We start from the raw sequence: 21,279 nt of genomic DNA, 5'->3' as shown, positions 1-21,279 counted from the left end.
CAAAAGATACAGAGGATTTTTCTGAAGGTTGTATGACATGAAGATAACTTGGATATCTCATACTTTGCCATTCCCCAGCATTCTGCACTATAAAGTAGTGTTGAAAGTATAAAGCTCTGATAAATCTTGAATTTAGTTTTGATGTTATATTTTGATGATTTCCAGACTGTATTTATGCTCCTAAAGGTGTTCCTGACTTTATTGATTCTGTTTTGAATATCCTGACTTGTTCCACTATTCTGACTGATGGTACTGCCCGGGTATGTGATTGTTTCTACATTAATGAGAACATAATCCTCTATCTGTACTGGTGATAGTGAGGCAGTATTAAAAGTCATTATATCTGTCTTATTGCAGTTGATTTTTCAGTCCAATGGTGATGAGTATGTGATAAGGGAGCAAGATCATCTGAGAAGTCCAAGTCTTCAAGGGTTGAAAAGGATGTCTATCTAATACCTCTTGGCATGTCTTCTATTATACGCCACATTACCCAATCAATGGCAATATTAAAGAGGATTGCAGACATAACACACCCCTGCCATACTCCTGTTTGGACTTCAAAATCACTGGCCATACTCCTGTTTGGACTTCAAAAGCTCACTGTGACCAACACTAATGTAAAGTTGGAAATGAAGCTTTTAATGATGTTAATTATACAAAGAGGGATTCCATAAGCCCACAGAACATGCCATAGACTGATCCTGTCAATGCTGTCAAAAGCCTTCTCAAAGTCTATGAAATTTATGTAAAGCTGTCATTGTCATTCTAAGCATTGTTCTATTTTATTTTCTAGAGTAAAGATCTGATCTGTGCATCCATGCCCTTTCTGAAAACCGCCTGGTCTTCTCTGAGAACACTATCAACTGCCTCTGATATAGGCTGGACTATGATCTTACACAATATCTCACTTGGCACAGATAAAAATGTATTATTACAGACCAGTTATTACAACTGAGCTCCTTTATTTGGTATCTTCACTGTAACCCCATTTGTCCACTCATCTGGCACTTTTTCTTTTTCCCAAACTGATGTAAATAGAGGGGCCAGGATAGATGCTGCTAACTCAGTATTAACCTTGAATAATTCTTCATTCAAGTTATCCTTTCCAGGAGCTTTCCCATTTTTTAGAGATTTGATGGTTTGAATGATCTCTTCCTTTGTTGGGTATCTGTGTTGATATCAAAATCTTCTTCTGCCTCCCAAATTTTTGCTTCCTCTTTAGGTGGCTCCCTGTTTAGCAATTATTTGAAATGCTCTATCCAACACATTTCTTCTTCTTTTTCTGCTGTTTATAGGTGGCCTTGTTAGTCCCTGATGTTTGTCAGTGTCTGCCATTTTCCACTAATAAACCAAATCATTTTGTAGACAGTTCCTTGTTCACTACAGACAACTGCATCCTCTGCTTGTATTGCTAGATTATCAATATAATGTCATGTATCTGCTCTCACAAGGTGTTTAACCTCCTGATGTGCTTTACTATACTGCTCGTGGTATTTGTCCTTTAGCCCCTGAGATTTTGTGTCTAATACTTTATTTTCTTCAGGGTTCATCTGGTTTCTATGGCATTCCATGTGTTGGTGAAATCCACTCCTGTCTTTTCTTCTGCCCGTAGCCCAGACAGGCTTCACTACTCTGTTTATAAATTATTGGTACTTTGTGGCACTACTTGTTGATCTCCTCATCTAGGTTCCCCTCCTCTTCATCAAGATCTACAAATGCTTGAAACCTGTTCTTTAACTGCAGAACAACGACTTTCTGTATTCCAGGTGACATCTCTCAATGAGCATCGCCATTTGTCATTAATCTTTATATGGTCTGTCTGGTTCTTATCTCTGCCATAACACCATGTCAGCTTGTGAATTTCACTATGTTGAAATAGAGTTTTGCCAACAACTAGATTAGGGGTGGCCAAACTTAGTGACCCCCTGAGACTGCCCTCCCCGCTGGGCAGAGTCTTCTAGTCCCACTTCCCTGCTGCAGGACAGAAGCATCTCATCTTTGCTATGACCTGAACAAGCTTCCCTGCTTCGTACATTGCCTGTACGTTCCAAAAAAAAAAAAAGTTTGTTTTTTGTCTAGACATTGAGCACTTCAGTCTTCATGCCAATGGCTTTCTTTCAGCTTTCACCACTGGCAGTCATACAGGTCATTGACTCCTGAAGGCCATCACACATGGTAATGGTTGATTTCTCCACCCGTTTCCATAACATATTTTGTTTTTTACAGAACGGAGTTGTTCGTCCTGTGCCTAACCCCCAACCTAGAGGACCAGGGTGTCTGTTTTTGTCTGGCCCCTCCTGTCACAGACCAATAAGACATGCTTGAACCTACCAGGAGCAAAAAAGCCCCCACCGACACAGACTCGGGACCGTTAGGGCATGCAAGCTGTCCTGCCATGACAAGTCACAGACACCAAGGTACACGCAGTACTCATAGAAGTCCTGTATAATATCACATTAATTTTCTAGCACCTGTCTGAACAGGGAGGTTGGTATCTAGAAGGTTGATGTCACAAAAATAAAAAATAAGACCACCTGATATTATGGTATCTTCAACATTCATTGGTCAGGCAAAGATCCGTGTGAATTTAAAAATAGATGTTTTATGGAATTTTGCCCAAATTTTACAACACTTAAAATTAAAAATGCATTGGCCTTTAGTAGGATTGCACATGGGATCACAATTTTTTATCATGTTCTTGCATTTTTGAAGAAATTTCTAAATTGTTTAAAAAAACCAGGAAAACATTTTTAATGTAAAAGTCAACAAAAAATTGGCTGTTTTAAATCTGTTTTTCTCCTTTTCAGTAGAAAAGGCACTGGTAGTAGTTTTGTTCACAAAATCTGCCTACCTCAGCAAAAATTTCCATTTCCAAAAACTGGCTTATATGAGTTCATATGAAGGAAGAAAAACTTCCCTTTTATGATGAATCCTCTGCTCACTTCCAGGCTGATTTCTTGGGCAGTACAACTTCAAAGAGGGTCTATGTTCATTGCTTCCAGCTGTCCTTATTCCATCTGGGCACTGCTACTGTGCAACTCAGCAGCACCTGGGCACTTTTGTTTATCCATTCAGCTACCATGATATTTAAAATTCAGACGTGTAAATCTCCAGAATTTTTTCCTCAAAGTTTCATGAAATTAATTGAAAGTTTTGATTCATTTAAAAACAACTACAACAGCTTATAATTAACATTATATCACTAGTTCCCAGTGAAAAACCCCTTCCCCATTCACCCCAGTGAGTATCTTGTAAATAAATCTAAATAAATCTTCTATCTGACAAGTATCTCAGCATGTGAAATCTTCAATTATAGGAGTGATTTTCACCCTTTACCCATGAAAATTTCCACAGAGGAAAATAAATTTTAGTGTGGTTTGTTATACCGTAGATTTTGCTGTCTTCTAGGTCTGTTTTCTTGGGCCTGATTCTGCACTATGAGCAAACTTGTATTACGTTGCATAAGGAAATTTCTTCCTATGTAGTCCTGGCCCCACAGCAGCTACATCCCACTGGAAAAATGGAATTGTCAACCTGAAGAGAAAGACATGTTTATAGGAAATAGAGTTTTCTCAGCAGCTGTCCTATAGCCGTAGAACTTACTTCTGGGAGAGAGCAGGATGACAATGAATCTTGCAGAAAGGGAAAACTGATGTTTTTGCTCCAGTGTTTGCTCAATAATCATATAGTAAAAAGAAAACAAAATAAACAACCTTGCAAAACTCTCTCCCTACAAGATGAGGTGAGAGGGGAGGAAGAGAGACATCATGCACTCACTTTAATACATTTCTGTTGTGCTAAGGTAGCAGAATGATGGGCACAATATCAAAACCTAGAGTGGTACACCCTGGAATATAATTACTCTTTTGGGAATTCAGCAAAGGATGGTCAGTGGACTCATTACATTAATAACAGCATTCCATTTAAAACAATGTTGCCCCTTTGCTGAGCCACAGCTGATTTCGGTGCCTTGCAGGTCAGCTTCCCACTGGAACAAAAGTTGGTGACCAAGATATAGGATATATTCTTAGTATAATTTGTTTGTTCATAGAGTTGAACAGGGGAGGCCACAAATTACATGCAGGCAATCCCTTCCTACAACTACAACATCATTTACTCTTGACCAAGAAGCAGCTCTCTTGGACATCCCTAGAATCTCAGTGCTTAAATATACTGTTTTCTTCTCTACAGCTGGGATTCTCACCTGGGGGGACCTCCTTACCCCGAAACTGTTCATTTAAACACCACATGGCTTCCAGAAGAGTGTCTCTGGACATTAATCTCTGCCCCCCTCCCCCTTTTTTGTTTTTTGAGCTTTGTTGTATAAAGCAAAGGAATCTCAGAAAAGGTGGACTGCCCAGATGACGGGTGCCGTAGCCCACTGTGAGTACAGTGAAAATATCCTGAGTGTCTGTACATTTACCAATCATAACATACATGACATTAGCATGTCTTTTTTTAAAAAAAAAATCCTAGTTATTCTTAGGATTGTAAAGAGAAACACCCAAAAGTCAGAAAATGATAAGGTGAAGATTCCCTGAACAACCTTAACTCTGTCCTCTTGTGCACATGGATTATGATACAGTTTTAAATTCATGATCACATTATTTTTTCAACTGGGCTCCTGCATCTTTCAGAGCTCAAGATGAGTGGTACTCAGCAAATGAAGCAGCACTTCAGTAGTTTGTTTTCTCCTTATTGTTTGGTGGCCCCAGGCCTCACTTATTGCTCATCACAAAATTAGCTTGGCCACATGGGAGCAGGGTTTATGATACATGGGATATGAGAGCTGGCTGCTTCTCTGTTTTGCATTTACATTTTTATTAAAATTTTATTTTAATTGATTTTAACCCATTTTGAGATAGACAACATTAGAAACAAACTTTAAAAATCACATTTGACCAATATTTACAAAACAGCAGAAAGAAAGTTGAATTAAAAACAAAACATTGAAAACAGTTTGTCCTTAAATGAACAGATTTTGTTTGCTTTTAACTATGTTTGAAAGAAAACAAGATCATGATGAATTTGGAATTGTAGCTGTTTTGCATACTCATTATTAGCAATGATCCATGTTACAACATTACCTGTGTTTAATTCAGGGTATGCCTGAGTCAAGTTGTCACAGAAACTGCTTTTTAATGCTTTTCCACAACCTCTGCATTTTTTAACAATCTGTGATTTTCTCCTTTGTATTTTTACATTTGGTTCAAATCATTTTTCAGTGAGTTGAAGAAGGATTCAAGGATATTGGATTGAGGGGGACCATGTCATGTGTGGTATGTTATGGGCAGTTTGACCATCCTGTAGAGGAGAGATTGAGCAATTGAGAAGGGAATCTGGTTGGGTGGAGAAAAGGGTGTTGTAATATTTGTCACTCCCTCATGACTTTGCCTTTGTCCTTTGACTAAACTGTGTCTTTTGAGATCTATCAGACCCTTTCTAATAGTACATAGAGGATTTGTATAGACTGGGATTTGGAAGGTGTTAGTTTACACTTGTTAACAGCCAATTGTAGCCAAGATATTGTACCTTTAATAGTGTTTAACTTAGCTGAAAAGGAGGTTTCCTATTTCTGGGTGAAGTGTTGTGTTGTCAAACCAGAGTACTCTCCCCACATCTCCAGAGCCTCAGGGTGGGCTAAAGGCATCTCTGTTTTCCCCTCTCTCTGCCTTGCGGGTTTGCTTTCTGGGTGTGTGGTGATGGAAGGGCTCTTGACAAATTACAGTATTCTATAGCAGGAGTTCCCAAACTGAGGGATGTGTACCACTGGTGATACAAGAGCTTGATATTCCACCAATTAACTTCAAAACATTTTTTTAAAGTGGTGGTACATGAACTAATAATGTTTGGGAGTCATTGTTCCATAGTAATCATACTACACACTGCAGTAGCATTCTTGTAAACTGTAGTGTTTGGTAGTATTATTGTAAAATACTATAATACATGGAATAAGGGTGCTTTTTCTTCCTTCCTTGGCCCAGAGATTGCTGAGGGTGCATGGTGGAGGATTCCCTCTGCATCCACTGCAGCTGATCCTATGTTGGGGAAGGACTGTGATTCTCTCATGCCACCTCCTGGGATTGAGTAGGTTTCTTGGGTTGGTGGTTCTCTTTTCCCACCCTACTAAATCTAAGCCCTTGGCATAAGGAGTTCTTTCTTCCATTTCCCTTAGAGGATGATTTCCAGGCTCTCTCTTGGTCCCAGTTCTCTGCACCCCCTGGCTCTGATGTATAACAAAATACATTATGGGCCAAATTTAGATCTAGTGTAAGTGGCCCAATACTTTTGAAGAGAATGAAGTGGCACGAGTCTGCATTGAGCACCAGGTATTTTTAAAGGTTAGTTTCATGTGAATGTAACCTTTGAGGCATATTCAACCCGTTTAAATCCAAGGAAGCCAAGATTTATAAATGAATTTGGGTCCAATAATAACGTTTTATGTATTTATATATTATATATTATCTCGTGTCATTTTTAAACACCTAACTGGTTGGTGATTTGCAGTCTTGCGGTTGGGATGAGGTGAAGCGGTGGTAAGGGGAGACGTTTATTGTACCGTGTCCTTTTCCTTCCCGTCTCCTGTGGAGGGGGATCCACTCCAGGTTTTCCTTTCCGCTCTGCTTCTGTATTTTTTAGCCTATGAATTTGTGTGGCACGTTTGTGTGTGTGTCCCTCTCACTCCCTCAGCCACCGTGTGTCCGTCTCCAGGATTTCTCCTTCCTATTTCAGGAGGCTGCTCCTGCAGGCTCAGTCCTCGTGTGTGAAGCAGAGGTTGCCCTGGATCCCATAAATACTACAACCCGTATATTCACATACACACAGAGAGAGAGAGAGAGAGAGAGAGAGAGAGTAACACCACCAGAGGCGCGCGCACACACACACACACAGACACACACACACGGACACACTTGTGCATTCTCCCGTCCATCCCCACACGCAGACAGGGAGTGCTCGCCACCCGGCAGCCTCAGACAGGCAGGCACAGCTCAGTGGCTCCAGGATTTTGCCGCTCCTGGCTCGGGACTCCGCTCGCAGCACCCAGCCTGGAGTGAGACCTGTGTGTGTGTGTGTGCGCGCCCAGAGGGGAGGGGAGGGGGCTTTGCTTGAATTGGGGAAAGAAGCGGCGGGCGGAGGCGGCCGCGGCTGTTGCTGACGCCGCTAGCGCCAGTGCCCATCTCCCCTTCGGCTTATAAAAGTTTGCCTCGGCGAGGCGGGGGGGCTGTCCGCTCGCCCACCCCCTCCGCCCGCGGGGGCACCCCCGTCTGCACCTCACCCTGGAGGCACCTCGGCTCCGTGCGCCGCGGACGAAGGTGGGACCGTCCCCCCGGATTTACTGAGCTGGATTTGCATCTTTGCACCATGTCGCCTCGGCTCGGGGCTCTGCGGGTGGCTTTCGCGGGGCTGCTGCTGTCACTTTCGGCCGGGGCCGAGGTGAAAGCTCGGAGCTGCGGCGAGGTGAGGCAGGCGTATAGCGCCAAGGGATTCAGCCTGCTCAATGTACCCTATCAGGAAATAGCAGGTAAGGACGGGACCTGGGCTGGCCTGGGCTGGGCTGGGCTGGGGGGGGATGTGGCGAGGAAATGTGGCTACGTGTGGTCCCAGCATCCCGCCAGCTTCTGCTTCCCCCCCCCCCCCCCCCTTGATTAGTTGTGATGATCACTTTTGCCTGGTCTCTCCCCTTCCCCCTCCCCGCCCCTCACCCTGCAGGGGGCAGCTCTTCTCCTTGCCCTGCAGGCTGCTGCCGGGGAGCCGGGGCTGTGAATTGCCTCATTGTGTGTGCATAGGGAAGTGTGTGTGTGTGTGTGTGTATGCGCGCCTGCCTCAAACCGTCCTACACAGGGCAGGGACCACATCAGTCCAGCCCGCGCCAGGGAAAAGGGGGGCCAGGCGAGGGCCTGGGGGTGCGTGAGCGAGTCAGCAGCGATCGCACCGGCCTTTGGAAACTTCTGGGAGTTGCGGCTGGGTTACTGAAGCCCGGGAAAAGCGGGCTTGCCTCCATTGCCCGTCCCTGCGGGGAGACGAGCTTGCCCTTTGCCAGTAGGGGCAGTCGGGGGAGGAGGTTCTCCCCGGTGCCCCTGGCGTGCACAGCTGCCTGCGGTTTAGATCTGTTTCTGTTTCACTGGAGGATCGGCAAGTTGGGGAGGGGGGAGATTAATGAGAGAAGCAGAGTTTACAAGGAGCGACAGCGACTCCGCTCACTGTAAACACGCCTCTGGCTAGTCAGGCATCAGCACAGGCTCCCACCAGCACTGCAAATCTGCCCCCAAATTATCCCCAGCCACCCGATTCCTCCACTTCCACCCAAGGAAAGGAGAGGAACGTGGGCAGCAGCTGCTGGAGCGACTTTCCCTGCTCCGCTCGCTGGGCTCCCAAGCCGGCTGCCCCCTGCTCCGCTCTCCCTGCCTCTGAAACATTGTTACAACAGGTTCATAGCAACCGTTCTTTCTAGCAGGGATTCCTCTTTCCCGTTTATTTTCCAGCTCTTAGCTCCACCCATATCCTCACTGCATCTCTCGGACTGCCTGAAAACGTGTCAGGGAGAAAGAATCCTTTGGCAGGCAGGCAGGCAGGCAGGCAGAGAGTAGAGCAAAAGAGAACTCGGAAAGGCACGGACTTGGGCTACCCAAGCCCTCCGGGGGGAGAGCCGCTTTGCAAACTCGTAACACTTTGCGGCTGGATTCTCCTGAGGGCGGGGCACTCCGTGGTTTGTTTCCTGGCTTTAAAAAAAAAAAAAAATGGAAGCAGCGTTTTTTTTCCTCTCTTGGGGTTAAAAAATGCCAGTGCTGCTTACTGTGTATTAGCTGGCTGTTTATCACCGTGATGTGGTGCAAACATTTAAAGACACCGAACAGGCCAATCCATAGAACAGGAATGCTGTTCCCCGATATCAGTACCTAGTGGTCCTCCAGATGCCCTGGTGTAAATCAGCATAGCTCCACCGACTTCTCTGCAGACACAATTAAGTGGCACACCAACTGAGGATCTGGCCCATTGAAACATTTTGGACAGGGACAGGAAAACGAGAGGCCTGTGCTTGTGCTAATGGAGACCTTCCTTCCTCCGGCTCAGGCTCTTGCTCGCTCTTTCTGTGCCCTTTTCTGATTTCTTCTCGAATTGCTAATCAATTATACGAAAGCTCTCCTGTGAGCCATATGCCCTCCGAGTTTCTCAAGTCATGCTTTCTCTTCGCTTACGGTTATTTCATACTCTCAGACTGACCGTGACAGGTCAGTCTATGCCCTGTCCTGTGTTAAAAATCCTAGTGAATTTCAAACTTTGAATGACTTTGAGTAGACAGTTCTTGTCTTCAGTTTACCCAGAAGTTTTACTTTCTTCTCCACGCTTGATTTATTATTTTTTAAATCGGTCAACCCAGAGTGACCATGCAGTGTTTAAAATATCTTCCTTACGTGTCACTTAAACACTTACAAGTTTCTATTAATAAGTATTGAGACCTAATGATTGGTTGCTAGTTAAATATTCACATTAATCATAGTTAAAGCCAAGATTACTCTGCAATTTTCTCTTATCTTCTCTTTTATGCTTGTGGAATAGGAAATTGAGGCAGCTGCATACGTTGTTTTTCCTAAACATCCTAACTTTAAAACACAGTTGGCTTTCCTTAATGCTTACTTTGAATCTGGATGAGGTGATACTTTTAAGCAGCTTGCTTGTAGACATGTGATGTACTTCGTTGTTGGGAGACTGTGATTGTATTGTTTTTAGGTAATGTGTTTAGCAGTATGCTATTTTGCACATGATGCTGAGTGCTTTTGTTATAATTGCTTGTGAAGGATATCCTGTTGTTAAATGGAATGCTGTCTATTTGTCAGTAGGTCCAATTATTATAAGCATTTAATTACAACAACCAACATAAGGATTTTATGGTGATTGGTTTACTTGTTTGATTTATTTTCCTTCCTGGTCCTTTTTTGACTTACATGAACTATAATTGCTGGTTAGTGAAACAATCTATTACAGCATTAGTGTGTCAAGGTGCATCAGATTTAATGCATTGAGTAATTGCTTTATTTTCAAAGGAATTTCATACTGCTCATTTGGTAGAATGATTGAAAAGTAAATGATACATAGTTTGATTTGTGTTTTTGGAGTTTAATATAGTTATACTTTCACTTTTGTTTTTTAAGAAACTACTTTTCCTAGATTGGATTATTTGAACAGATACATCAATGCAAGGTATTGAAAAAACTGCTAAGGTTGCTTAAACAAGATAGGTACCAGACATGGAGAAGTCCACATTAAAATCACTTGCAAAACAAAACTTGTTGAATACCATCTCACCTTATATACATAAATGTATATGATTACACCATTGTTATTCAGATTTGCTTCTTACAGTAAACCTGCCTCTCCCGCAAAAAACCAAGACTTTTTAGATAAGATCTATTCACGTTAGTACTTCTTTTATTATTTTTAAATGATTGAGTGGGAAAAATATGGGGTTTTTAAATAATATTTCTAGTGTTACATATGTTTGCACTGTAAAGCTGTTTTTCTGTATAGTATTTTTATATCAATGAAAAATGTGTTAAAGTCAATGATAATGTGATTACAATGAGCATATTTATATGTAATTCTATTGCAGGCTGATATGTTAATGTGTTCAATGCAACTTGTGTAGTAACTTTCAAATGTAGTAACCGACCCTAATGCCCTAAATATCCTGTTTTTTTGAGGATGTTGCTCATTGAATTCCAGTGCTACCAACTACTTTAGTGTACTGCACACAGATATAGTTTCAAGCACTGAGGGCTTGCTGGCGAAGCTCCAGTAGAAAAGCTTTGCCTGGGAGTATCTTGGGGGCAGAATCCTCACATATATGTTATAATAGAAAACAATATTGCAGTACATATAATACATTGATGCAGATTTTCTTCCAGGCATCAGTATCCCTGGCACAGATGACAGTAGCTTCAGGATGTACTCAAGAATACCACAGTAAAACCTGTCCTCTTGTAAAACTACTAGTGAATGTCTTCCATCCGTCATAGATGTGATGAGAACATTGCATTAGAGTGTCACAAAATAACCTTTGTGTAAAAATACTGACAGGATAACTAATCTGTCTATTTAAATGATGGTGTTATGAATATAATATAATTGGTGTATGTACCGAGTTCATTTCTTGAGGCTTCTCATGGAGGAAGGCGCTATTCAATCTGTGTGTTAGAATATCAGAATCTGGCCCTACAAGAGATTTATATGAAAGTGAAATGCCTTAGTAAAAAGATGTCAGCAATATTTGTTAAATTCCAACCATGATTTCAATAACTTTAAGCATTGATTTAAGGCAATGAAAACTGAAAGTTCAAAGTTAAAGTTGGAACATGTCCTTAACTCTCACTGTTCTGAATAAATTTTCCAACAATTTAAAAGCAAGGCCAGTGTCTGAATTATGCTTTTTCCATTTTAATGAGATCCTTAATCTTTCTTTGTTCAGTTCCTTTGTTTACTTTAAAAAATGAAGTATTTTGTAGCAACATTTGAAATATAGATTGTTTACCAAAGAGATCAGGATGTCTGTTTTGGAGTAAATCTTGAATAATTGAGTAGTTGCAGTGTTTCTTGGAAAAATTAATGAAAGATTTGGGGTTCTAAATATTATTTCAGAAATTAGTGAGCCTGTTCTCCTGTGGAGATGAAGAGCAGGATGAGATTCAGTCAACAGAGAGGTACTACAGTGAAATTAGTGAGAGCAGAATCAAGCCCTTTATTTTGAAGGTCAGGTGTCTCCTAAAGTTAACTCTTAACAAAGGGCCTTTACAATGGCAAGATAGGAAGCAGTGGACTGAAGAAAACAAGCCCCTCTACCACCCAAAACAAAACAAATGAACAACTCCAGCTTCTTGTAGAGCCTAAAACAATAATTAAAACTACTGCATAGTCATTCATGTCATTGAGATATTAATTTGTGTCAGAAATACCCACGAAGTTGTGGCTTTCTTATTGTCTCTCCCTCCCTCCCACCCCCCCTTAATTACCATTAGAATTCAATGTCTGGTTGCCAAAAAAGACCATTGAGAAAGCCTGATGGTTAAACTGGTGTCAAAAAGCTTATTTAGTTATAAGTTCTATTGCCACCTCCATTGAAGTCAATAGGAATTCTGTGAACAGAATGGCTGTACAACTGGACACCAAGGGAAACTGAAAAAGGCTAAGGAACTACTTCAGATCTCTGAAAAGTACAAATTGGGAGTAATGACTGAAATCAGTGCAGTTACACTGTTGTAATTTTGTGAAATCAATATTGCGCACTTTGAGATTAATGCATCCTTGAACTGTGCTGAGCGCAAAGACTGAATATGCCATTTTTGTACTTCCCCTGTGCTAAGGGTGACATAGTCTGGTTTAGTCCTGGTGCAAATTGGAATTATCTTGTAGTCTGCCCTAATTTGAGTCTGGCTGCCCATGATACTTAGGGGCCATTCCAATAGCCAAGACATAAAACAATGCTGTGGCCACACCTTCCTACTTTGGTAATGCCCAAGCTGATTACCTGCTCTGGGGCCATCTTTGGTGGTGGATAGTGCCAGTTATTCTGACTCTGGAACTGCTGGGAATATCCAATGGAGGAACTCTTATGGCATCTTTATAGCGACTTTATGCCAGCGGATCCTGTGTGAAGTGGCCACGGGTCAACCATGAATTGAGCTCTTAGGGTATGTCTATACTACAAAGCAAGCTCAGGGTTCGAACTCAGGTTGAAGAAGCCTAACCTCCCTTCCATCTACACACAAATTGAATTAATCCAGGGCTTGGGACCAAGGGCTCAAGCCCTATTGCTTTGCAGTGTAGAGGCAGCCCCACTGGACTTTTGCTCTGGGAGTCCACTAAAAGTATCCTTCAATCCCATGGGCTTTCTTTGTCTTCTGAGCACTCATATTTGATGGACAGTCAAATTTTCCCACACTGCTCCACAAACAAAGGCTAGAGCAGCCACATTTTGGGAGGGTGCTAGGAAGTCTGGGATATGGGTTGTTGGACTTGGGCCTGCATAATGCAGTGTAGACACTGGAGACCCAGTTAGACCTAGGGTTCAACTATTCCTAATCTAGGGTTACAAATGAATGTAGACTGTCAAGCCCTAGGTTAACAAACCCGGAACTGCTAACTTGAGTTCGACTAACCATGAGCTTACACTGCAGTGTAGACATACTCTGAGGTATATCGTGCAATAAAAGACCGGACACTGGCCTGGGTTAGCTGACTCGGGCTCTTGGGGCTAGGGCTGTGGGGTTATACAATTACAATGTAGATGCTTAGGCCAGAGGCCAGGCTCTGAGATCCCATGGGGCAGGAAGGTCCCAGAGCCCAGCCTACAGCACAAGCCTGGTTGTTTACATTACAATTTTACAGCCCTACAGCCCCAGTCAGCTGACCTGGGCCAGCTGTGGCTGTGTCATAACTCTTTTATGACAATAAAAGGTGTACTGTTAGTGTCAGTCTGTTTACTAGTCCATATTGCTTTTACAGTTACGAATAATGAGGAGGTAGTTTTGAAATGGGTATTATATACAGTACCCAGAAAAACAGAATAGTTCTGAATGCTTGTTATTGGATAATTATATAATTGCTTTTATTTTTTTAAAGAGTACTAACTACCCAGTAGTATAGAATTAAATCAGTGGGAGTACTCACAGGACATACTGATAAGCATGTGCGTAAGTCTTCTCAGAGTCAGGGCCAAAGCCCTTTTAGACCATGTGCAGTCCCACTGAACTGAGTGGTATTACTCACTCGATGATTGCTTGTTCCTTTCGTTCCCTATGAAACACCTGGCACGGCCCACTGTCGGAAGGCAGCCTGCGGACCATTGATCTGACATAGTATGGCCATTCTTATGTTCTTATGTAACTGCAGGATCAGGGCCTCTGAGAAAAAAATTCCCAAAAATGTCTAAGCCAAGACATTTTCTATATCAATTTTTTTCACCATTCTTTAAACAGGCCAATATTGTGGTGTTTTTTGTTTTGTTTTGTTTTTTCTTTTAACTCATAAAAAATTGCTTTTGGATTGAGAACTTTAAATCCCAATTTCCGGAGTTCCAGAGCATGATTATTATGGTGGAGTTCTAAATCCTGAAAAGAGAGATTTAAAATGGAAATGTAAGCATTAATGCTATAATAATTAGTATAATGTTGAACCCCGGTACCTTGTACAATTGTACTGTCGCTGTTTTTTGCTTCTTGTTTGCATTCAGATTTACAACTGAAGAACATATGTAAAACTAGAGTACTCCTACATTACTAAGTGCTAATGTGTAAAACTGTTTCACTGCTACTTTAGTACTTATTTCATCATATGGTATCTTATACTGTTCCAGAGACTCGGTGGTGGTCAGACATCAAAGGGGTCATGCACTGTGTTAAAAGCGCAGGCTATTCTTTTTATATGACTGCAATAAAGGGTATATGAATTTTCATTTATATTACCACTTGGCTCTCATAAAAGGTCGGGTTCAGCTGAATGTACTGTTACTTGCAAATGGCAAATCTTATAACAAGTGATCAACAATAAAAGCTTTTCTGGGTAATTTGTCTTAAAAATTACCACCTGCCATTTCTTTTGAATGACTTGAGGATCTTGCAGTATCACTTAGAAATCACTGCTTTATTTTGCACGATATATGTAAGAAAACTATGCATACTAATCTTTCTTTCTGCTTAGTAAAGTAAAAATGTATAATTATGTTAACGTTTCCAGTTGAAATAAGAGGCTTGGTACTTAAAACTCCATTACAGTGCCAAAGTATCTGCACTCATATTACCGGCAAAATGAAATTACATTTTCAATGAACTATGACTTTGTGATACCCTTCATACCTAGTTAATGGGCCTATCTCTATGGAAAAGGAACTTTTAGTGTAGAGTAGTGACCATTTGTACTACCAGGCATAATTATTTTAGCAGTTTAAAAATGTATGTCTACACAAATTCCTAAGTACTGCATGTCAAAGCTGGTGTTTAAGAGCAGAATAGTTATGCTAAACTGGAGAATACATTACAAGATGCCCAATCAATTTAAAATGTAGTGCACATGGTAGCAAAACGTAAACATAGTAAGATTCTTGATTTTATAGTCTTCTATAGGTAAAGTCTTAAACCTATGGAATTAAGGTTAATTTCCTTTGCAGTTTAATGCTACAGACTTCCTGTAGGCAGACCAGAAAACTTAGAGTTCTTTCTAAGAAAACTGAATCTCTTTCTATCCTTGGTAATGGAGCAAAACTGTTCTTAAGACTACCAGCCCTCTGAAGTGCAGTTTATTTTCACTAACATGACCTTTTACTTCAAGCAAAGTAAAACAGTACAGTATTTCCTTGAAAGATTGAAATATTATTTGTAAGAAACAGCATTCTAGACAATTATTGTAATTCTAAACACAATAGAGGCAAACAAAACCAATAATATTACAGATTCCACCCTGCTCAGCATTAACTCCTACTGCTAACTACATTCATAGTAGTAATTTAGGCTTTATATTACACATCACAGAGTCTGTCTCCTGTGAGTTTAGTTAGAAGGTTATTAATAGAACCTGAACTGTTATTTGCTTCTTAGAGCCTTTGGGAAACATTGCTTGTAAATCTGCTGTAGGTACCATGTGTGCCCAGAAGGAGGCTCTACTGTGTAACTTCATCCTGTAGACAGAATACCTCAAGCTACATTTTAGCCCAGTTATTGTGGAATTGATTTTCATGGCTCATGACAGACGCTGTTTTCAGCCCATGAAAAGGAAGTGACTAAGGCTGATACTCCTAGCACAAACAGCAAATTGCTCTATGGCTTTCATAGCCTGCAAGGTCTGTTACCTTAAAGTTCTAATGGCCTTTTAACAGTGTTTCCAGCTGAGCAGCAGATGTAAAAGATACTGAACACTGAGAGCTGTTTTTTTGTTTTTGTTTTTTTTTTTTTTTTTTTCCCCACCCTGAAAAAAACATTTTTACAGACATTGTACTAACAATGGAGCTTAGGACCTATTCAGTGACCTGTTGGGTTAAAATAGCAGGACAAGTCTTCTGAAATGAATTGAATGGAATTGACTATTTTTTACAGGTGCCTTATAGGAATACTACTATTTGTTTGGTAAGATGTGGTTAGAGCAGCGATTCTCAAACTTCATTGCTCTGTGACCCTTTTCTGACAACAAAAATTACTACACGACCCTGGGTGGAGGCCTGATCCCGAGCCCCGCTGCTGGGGGCTGAAGTCCTTGGGTTTCAGCTTTAGCCCCGGGCAGCGGGGCTCCAGCTTTGGCTTCAGCCCTGGGCCCCAGTGAGTCTAACGCTGGTCCCGGCGATCCCATTAAAATTTTGGGATCCCACTTTGGAGTCCTAACCTACAGATTGAGAACCACTGGGTTAGAGTAATAAAATCTTATATATAATCACTCCTGTCATCCTGAGTGATCCCAAAGCACTATACAAACTGTATACACAAAGCACCAGGGAATTGCAACCACTGCTGGGACGGAATGGCAGAAAAAGAACAGACAATGGCACACTACTAGGATTGGTATTTGCAGACCAGACAGGATCTCTCTTTTTGTGGTCCCATCACATGCATCAATAAATGGTCTAGAACTCACTTTATCTGCATCTGAAAGGCTGAGTCCACCCTGCCAACTCCTATAGTTCCAGGGCATCTAGGTGTTTCAAACTCAATGCTTAATCTACTAGGAAGCTAGAAGAGCCATCTGAATATATTGCCAATGTTGATAAAAGCCGATCTACTGTACCATCATGCCAGAATTCAGATTGTCTATGGCGATACTGTTTGTCACAGTTGCAGAGATAGCCACACTTCTGACACTTTCTCTGGTGTCTTTGAGTGTACCCCAACAGATATTAAGCCTCATGCCCCTACCTTTTCTGGAGTGAAATCTGTGATTCTCTGACTCATAGACCAGGTCACATAGGCTCTAGTACCCTGAGTTCCACCCATGCTTACCAAATAGATCTTGCTTGACCCAGTACCTTCTTTCTTTTGGGAGTCTGTGACTGGTGGTGAATATAGTGACCCAATACAGCCTCCTTCAACCAAAGTACTTTTAAAAAATAATAGCAGGAGGAACAAAGCATAACATAAGAGAAAACTGTTGTTAAAACAATGAAAGGTAAGCACACGTGTCTATCTTACCTGAAATCTAATTATCCTCATGATGGGGGCCTCTAGTAGGTCTAGCTTTCCCCGGACCATAACATACGAAGGTTCTTTGTTCTCCTTAGCTCAAAATCCTGTCCCCCCCCCCCCGTGAGGGAGAGTGTTTCTTTAAATCCAATCAAAGTTTTTGACATTTTGTTTCCCTGGACTGGGGTCTGCTCCCTAAAACCAGTTTGGAGAGCTCAGCTGAAAGTTGAAGGTGGGATTTCAAAGTGGCTGACTTTTACGCTGCCCAGCAAACACTTAAGGACAATGCATCTCAGGATCTGCTGCACTCTTCCTGACAATCTTGTTACTGAATTAACTCTACATATGCACTCAGGAAACATGCTTACAACAATTAGGCAAACAGAATATATAATAATATTTAACACATAAATTATTACAGACCAGCTCCAAATCTTTAATACCATTACTTCCTGAATGTCCAACTAATTATCTGAAAAATAGTTAATATAAAATCCTGGACTATAAGTCACTTCTGTAATAAACCTGATAATCATTGTCCTTTGATTTTGTAATTTTAAATACATTTTTTAAACATTTATATTCTCCAAAATGAAAATAGTAGAAATTAGTTTGGGCTTTAAGGTGACAAGAGGGGTTTGAAAGTATTTTATAACATGTTCTATACAACTCACAGGAGTCTTTTCACAAAGCAGTTCATATTTATTTCAGGACCAGTATGACCATATTATTCTCATCAGAAGTTTGCACAAAACATTAATACTTATGGTTGCTAGATTTGGATTCAGAACAATCTTTTTGTCCCCCGGATCCAAAATTAATCCATGGTGTGTGGTTGGGATGGTTCTTTCTTTATGGCTGTAAAAGACTGTGGCATTTTAATCCCAGGAAGGAACTCTCAGAATATATAGTTGGGTTAGAGGAGTGGGCCAGTGGGATGACTCAGGAGGGAACATTAGGGCTGCGTGTAGGTGGATTGTGGAAAAGGTGCTGATGTTTGGGCGGTGGGATGGTCTTGTGCAGATCGGAGGGTTAGTGTGGCAGGAGTGCTTCTCCTTCCTCTCAAATCCTGGAACAATGTTGGTCATGCAATCAGCCTCTAAAATATATCTTCCCTTCTCCCAGAGCTGAGTGCTGTATAGAGGGCGGGAGAAAGGGAACACTGAGGAACTACTGCAAGTCTGGTGAAGGCGTTGGATGAAGGTAGGGGAGAGGGACCAGAACTTCTTTCCATTTCTATTATTGATCCCACTGGGTCCTTGGACCATGGATTTTGCTGCTTTTTTTTCAGTCAACCAGTGAGCAGTGATGCCCCGTATTGACTTAATCTTGAAGGTCATGCTCCAAAAGCATAGAAATCCTGATGCAGATGCATTAGTAGTTGGACTATCAAACATTTATTTCATAGTGTACCACTTTCTATAATATTTTTGCCACACTGAGTTGTGGCCACTGGTCAGTAACAAGCTATGCTGCTCAGAGTTGGGGAAAACACATTTGTTTCTGCTGGGCCCCAGCTCTACTGATTTGAGGGGCATAGATGTTCCATAATGGTTAATGTGACTGCTTGAGAACCACTAAAGATCACTACTAACTTTAAGGGTTAGGGGTCTTTTCTCAGCTCCTGTTTAACAAAGCTGTGTTGGAACTTACATTTTTTTCACTCCTGCGGCACTGCTGAGGCATGACTTATCCTCTCTGAAGTCATTTTAGGATGAAGGGAGATGGTGGCCTATATCTGGTGGATGGCTGAGGATCCTGCAGTTAGGAGAGTCCCTTTTCCTCAGAAGACTCAGGGGAGGGTACAGAGCGGGTGTGCGATCTGGTCCAAGTTGCTAGGAGCAGGAGGAGGTAAGCCTGAGGAACTCCCCAGAGATGTGTAACATAAGAATGCAGTGTCCTGGGATTGTTGGAGGGATGGGGATAGCTGGGGAGCAGATGGAGAGTTGTGTGGGTAAGGAGAGGCTGGCAATGGGTAGCTCCTGCTTAGCAATATCAGTTCAGAATGAAACTACCAGGAACCCCATTGCAAAGTGAACCTTGCAGCTTTCACATAGTCCGACATATTATCCTCACATGTGCTGTACACATTGGTGCCTTGGAATTTGTTGTCTGCTTTGTTCCACCAAGGGTCAGATTTGGTGATCTTCAACACATGCTGTGAAAGTCACCTGTTCTCCCATGTTTTTCCTGGAGGTTGTGGAGTGGTCTGCGCAGGGTTAGATACCTTGGTGATAAATACCAGTATAAGAACCTGCACTGAGGATCATGTGAAGTAAACTAGGGAGTATTTTTTCCTTGGGCTTTGTTAGTCAAGTCTTCATAGCTGGTATGCTGAATTTTGTAGATGCCTACCAATTTTACTGTACGTAGAAATTTCAGGTTTATTGGAAAAATGGGGTTGTTGTAGATGAGGATGCTGTTTGATATGTTATTTCTTATGTTTTTAAAAAGCCCATTCTATATCAGAGAGCACCCATTCAAAGCTCTGTGCACCTCTCTGACATATATTTTAAACAAAAACACAGTAGTAGAGATGTTGAAAGATAATTTGTCTAAAGCAGTAGCACTTCTGCTATCCTATCACGTCTCATCTAATCCCCAGTCAACAGGCTTGGGAGACCTTTGGGAGTGTTAATTTTTAAATTTGTCAGTTAATTTGATTTTAAATTTGTGTCAATACTTACAGAGCTAGGAAAGTGCAGTAACAAATGAAAATGAAGATGTGATGTCTACCTACTCACTCTCTATAATGGTCACACTTAAATTTTCTTTCTTTTCCCCCATTTTAAGCATTTAAGGAATCTTTCTAATTGATAGACTCTTTCAAAATAGAAGAAACATTAAGTACAGTACAAGTACTGTAGAGTGAATGTGTAGTATATTACTATACACATTGTTACACAGATATACACATATGTACGCATAGTGTAAATATTTCCTAAATTTTACAAATCCATAGGCCAATGCTGATCTAAAGTGTTAGATACTTTTATGTATGAGCACTTTTGGATTCTTGGATGAAAAGGGCAATATAACATTTGCATAATAAAGAAATAGGAAAAATATCTCTTCAGTAGTTTTTGGCTCACTCTGTATTTTCTCAGTTTAACCAGTTAGAGCTGTGACCATTTAAAATTTTCTTATTTGTGCTAAACATTGCATAGCATGTGTGTATTTTAAATAGTTTTGAAAATGTAAGATAAAATAATAAATAAAGTAGGCCTAGTTGAGAAACTTTCTTTTAAAAAAAATGTTCTCATTGGTAAAGCAGAGACTTCTCTGTTAGCAGTAACAGCTGCAAAAAAGCAGGAAAGACAGACTTAATCTAAATTGCAAAATAGGTTGCAGTGACTCAACAGAGATGTACCTGTTTCTGAGCAGAAAATCAAAAATCTATTTTAAAAATAAAGGTATTGACAAGCATGGCACAAGGGAGCTTTATTTCTTGAATTGGTGGAAAGCCAGGAATGATATTCTTTGACTGCTGCTGTTATAAGATGGCTATGGGCTAACAATAAGCATTGTTAACTGAATACCTGGAACATAACCAAAATGCACTGATTAAATGCAAACCCGTCTTTGAAATATAGGCTGGCTGATGAAGTGAGAAGGTACCCAAAAATGGTTTTCTGAACCTGAAAACTGGAACAGGATTAGTTTGTTCTTAATGCTGATCTTCAGAAGTCAAGGTCCTTTCTTTTAATAAGAACACCAGAAAGTCTTTAGTCTTTTATTACAGAGGTACCACACACACTATAAAACACACATAATTTGACTCTAATCTGGCTGGTTGTGGGCATGTAAGTTTTGCTGTTAGCACTGTCAGACTTGCCCTCTTCTGTATCCATACAACCCTCTGAGGTGTAACTGAGGGCAGGATTTAGTTGAGATTATTTTTTATTTTTTGCAGATGAAAAGTATAAAATAGAAAGGTAAGTGATTACAAGTCTAGAACTCCAAGACTGATGAAAATTATATAAATAATGCCCACTCATATTGCCTGCAGTTTCTCGGTGCAACACCCATTGGCATCACTGAAGTACAGGCTTGGGAAGCAGAGTTTACTGCGAGTGGTATTTGGCCCTATATTTGGTGGGTTCTTGTGCAGACAATGCTAGATTCT

General features: G+C 41.1%; 1 protein-coding gene across 2 annotated transcripts in view; it reads left to right on the top strand.

Annotated features, from left to right (window-relative positions):
- The first annotated feature begins 6,946 nt into the window (after nt 1-6,946).
- GPC6 (glypican 6) overlaps nt 6,947-21,279 on the top strand; it is a 1,015,317-nt gene continuing 1,000,984 nt past the window's right edge. The window contains exon 1 of one of the 2 annotated variants that reach the window (XM_067536909.1): nt 6,947-7,522. In XM_067536909.1, coding sequence (XP_067393010.1) covers nt 7,363-7,522 — 160 coding nt within the window. In that variant the 5' untranslated portion in view covers nt 6,947-7,362. Of the gene's footprint in view, nt 7,523-9,690; nt 9,730-21,279 lie in introns of those variants that run through there. The other variant, XM_067536913.1, reaches the window with a different exon arrangement.

This window comes from Emydura macquarii, unplaced genomic scaffold, assembly GCF_026122565.2.
Source record: "Emydura macquarii macquarii isolate MOO-44397 ecotype Brisbane River unplaced genomic scaffold, CSIRO-AGI_Emac_v2 contig_3671, whole genome shotgun sequence".
In the NCBI taxonomy this organism is placed as follows: Eukaryota; Metazoa; Chordata; order Testudines; family Chelidae; genus Emydura; species Emydura macquarii.
Note: the sequence above shows the minus strand (reverse complement) of the source record. Positions and strands in the feature narration are given on the sequence as shown.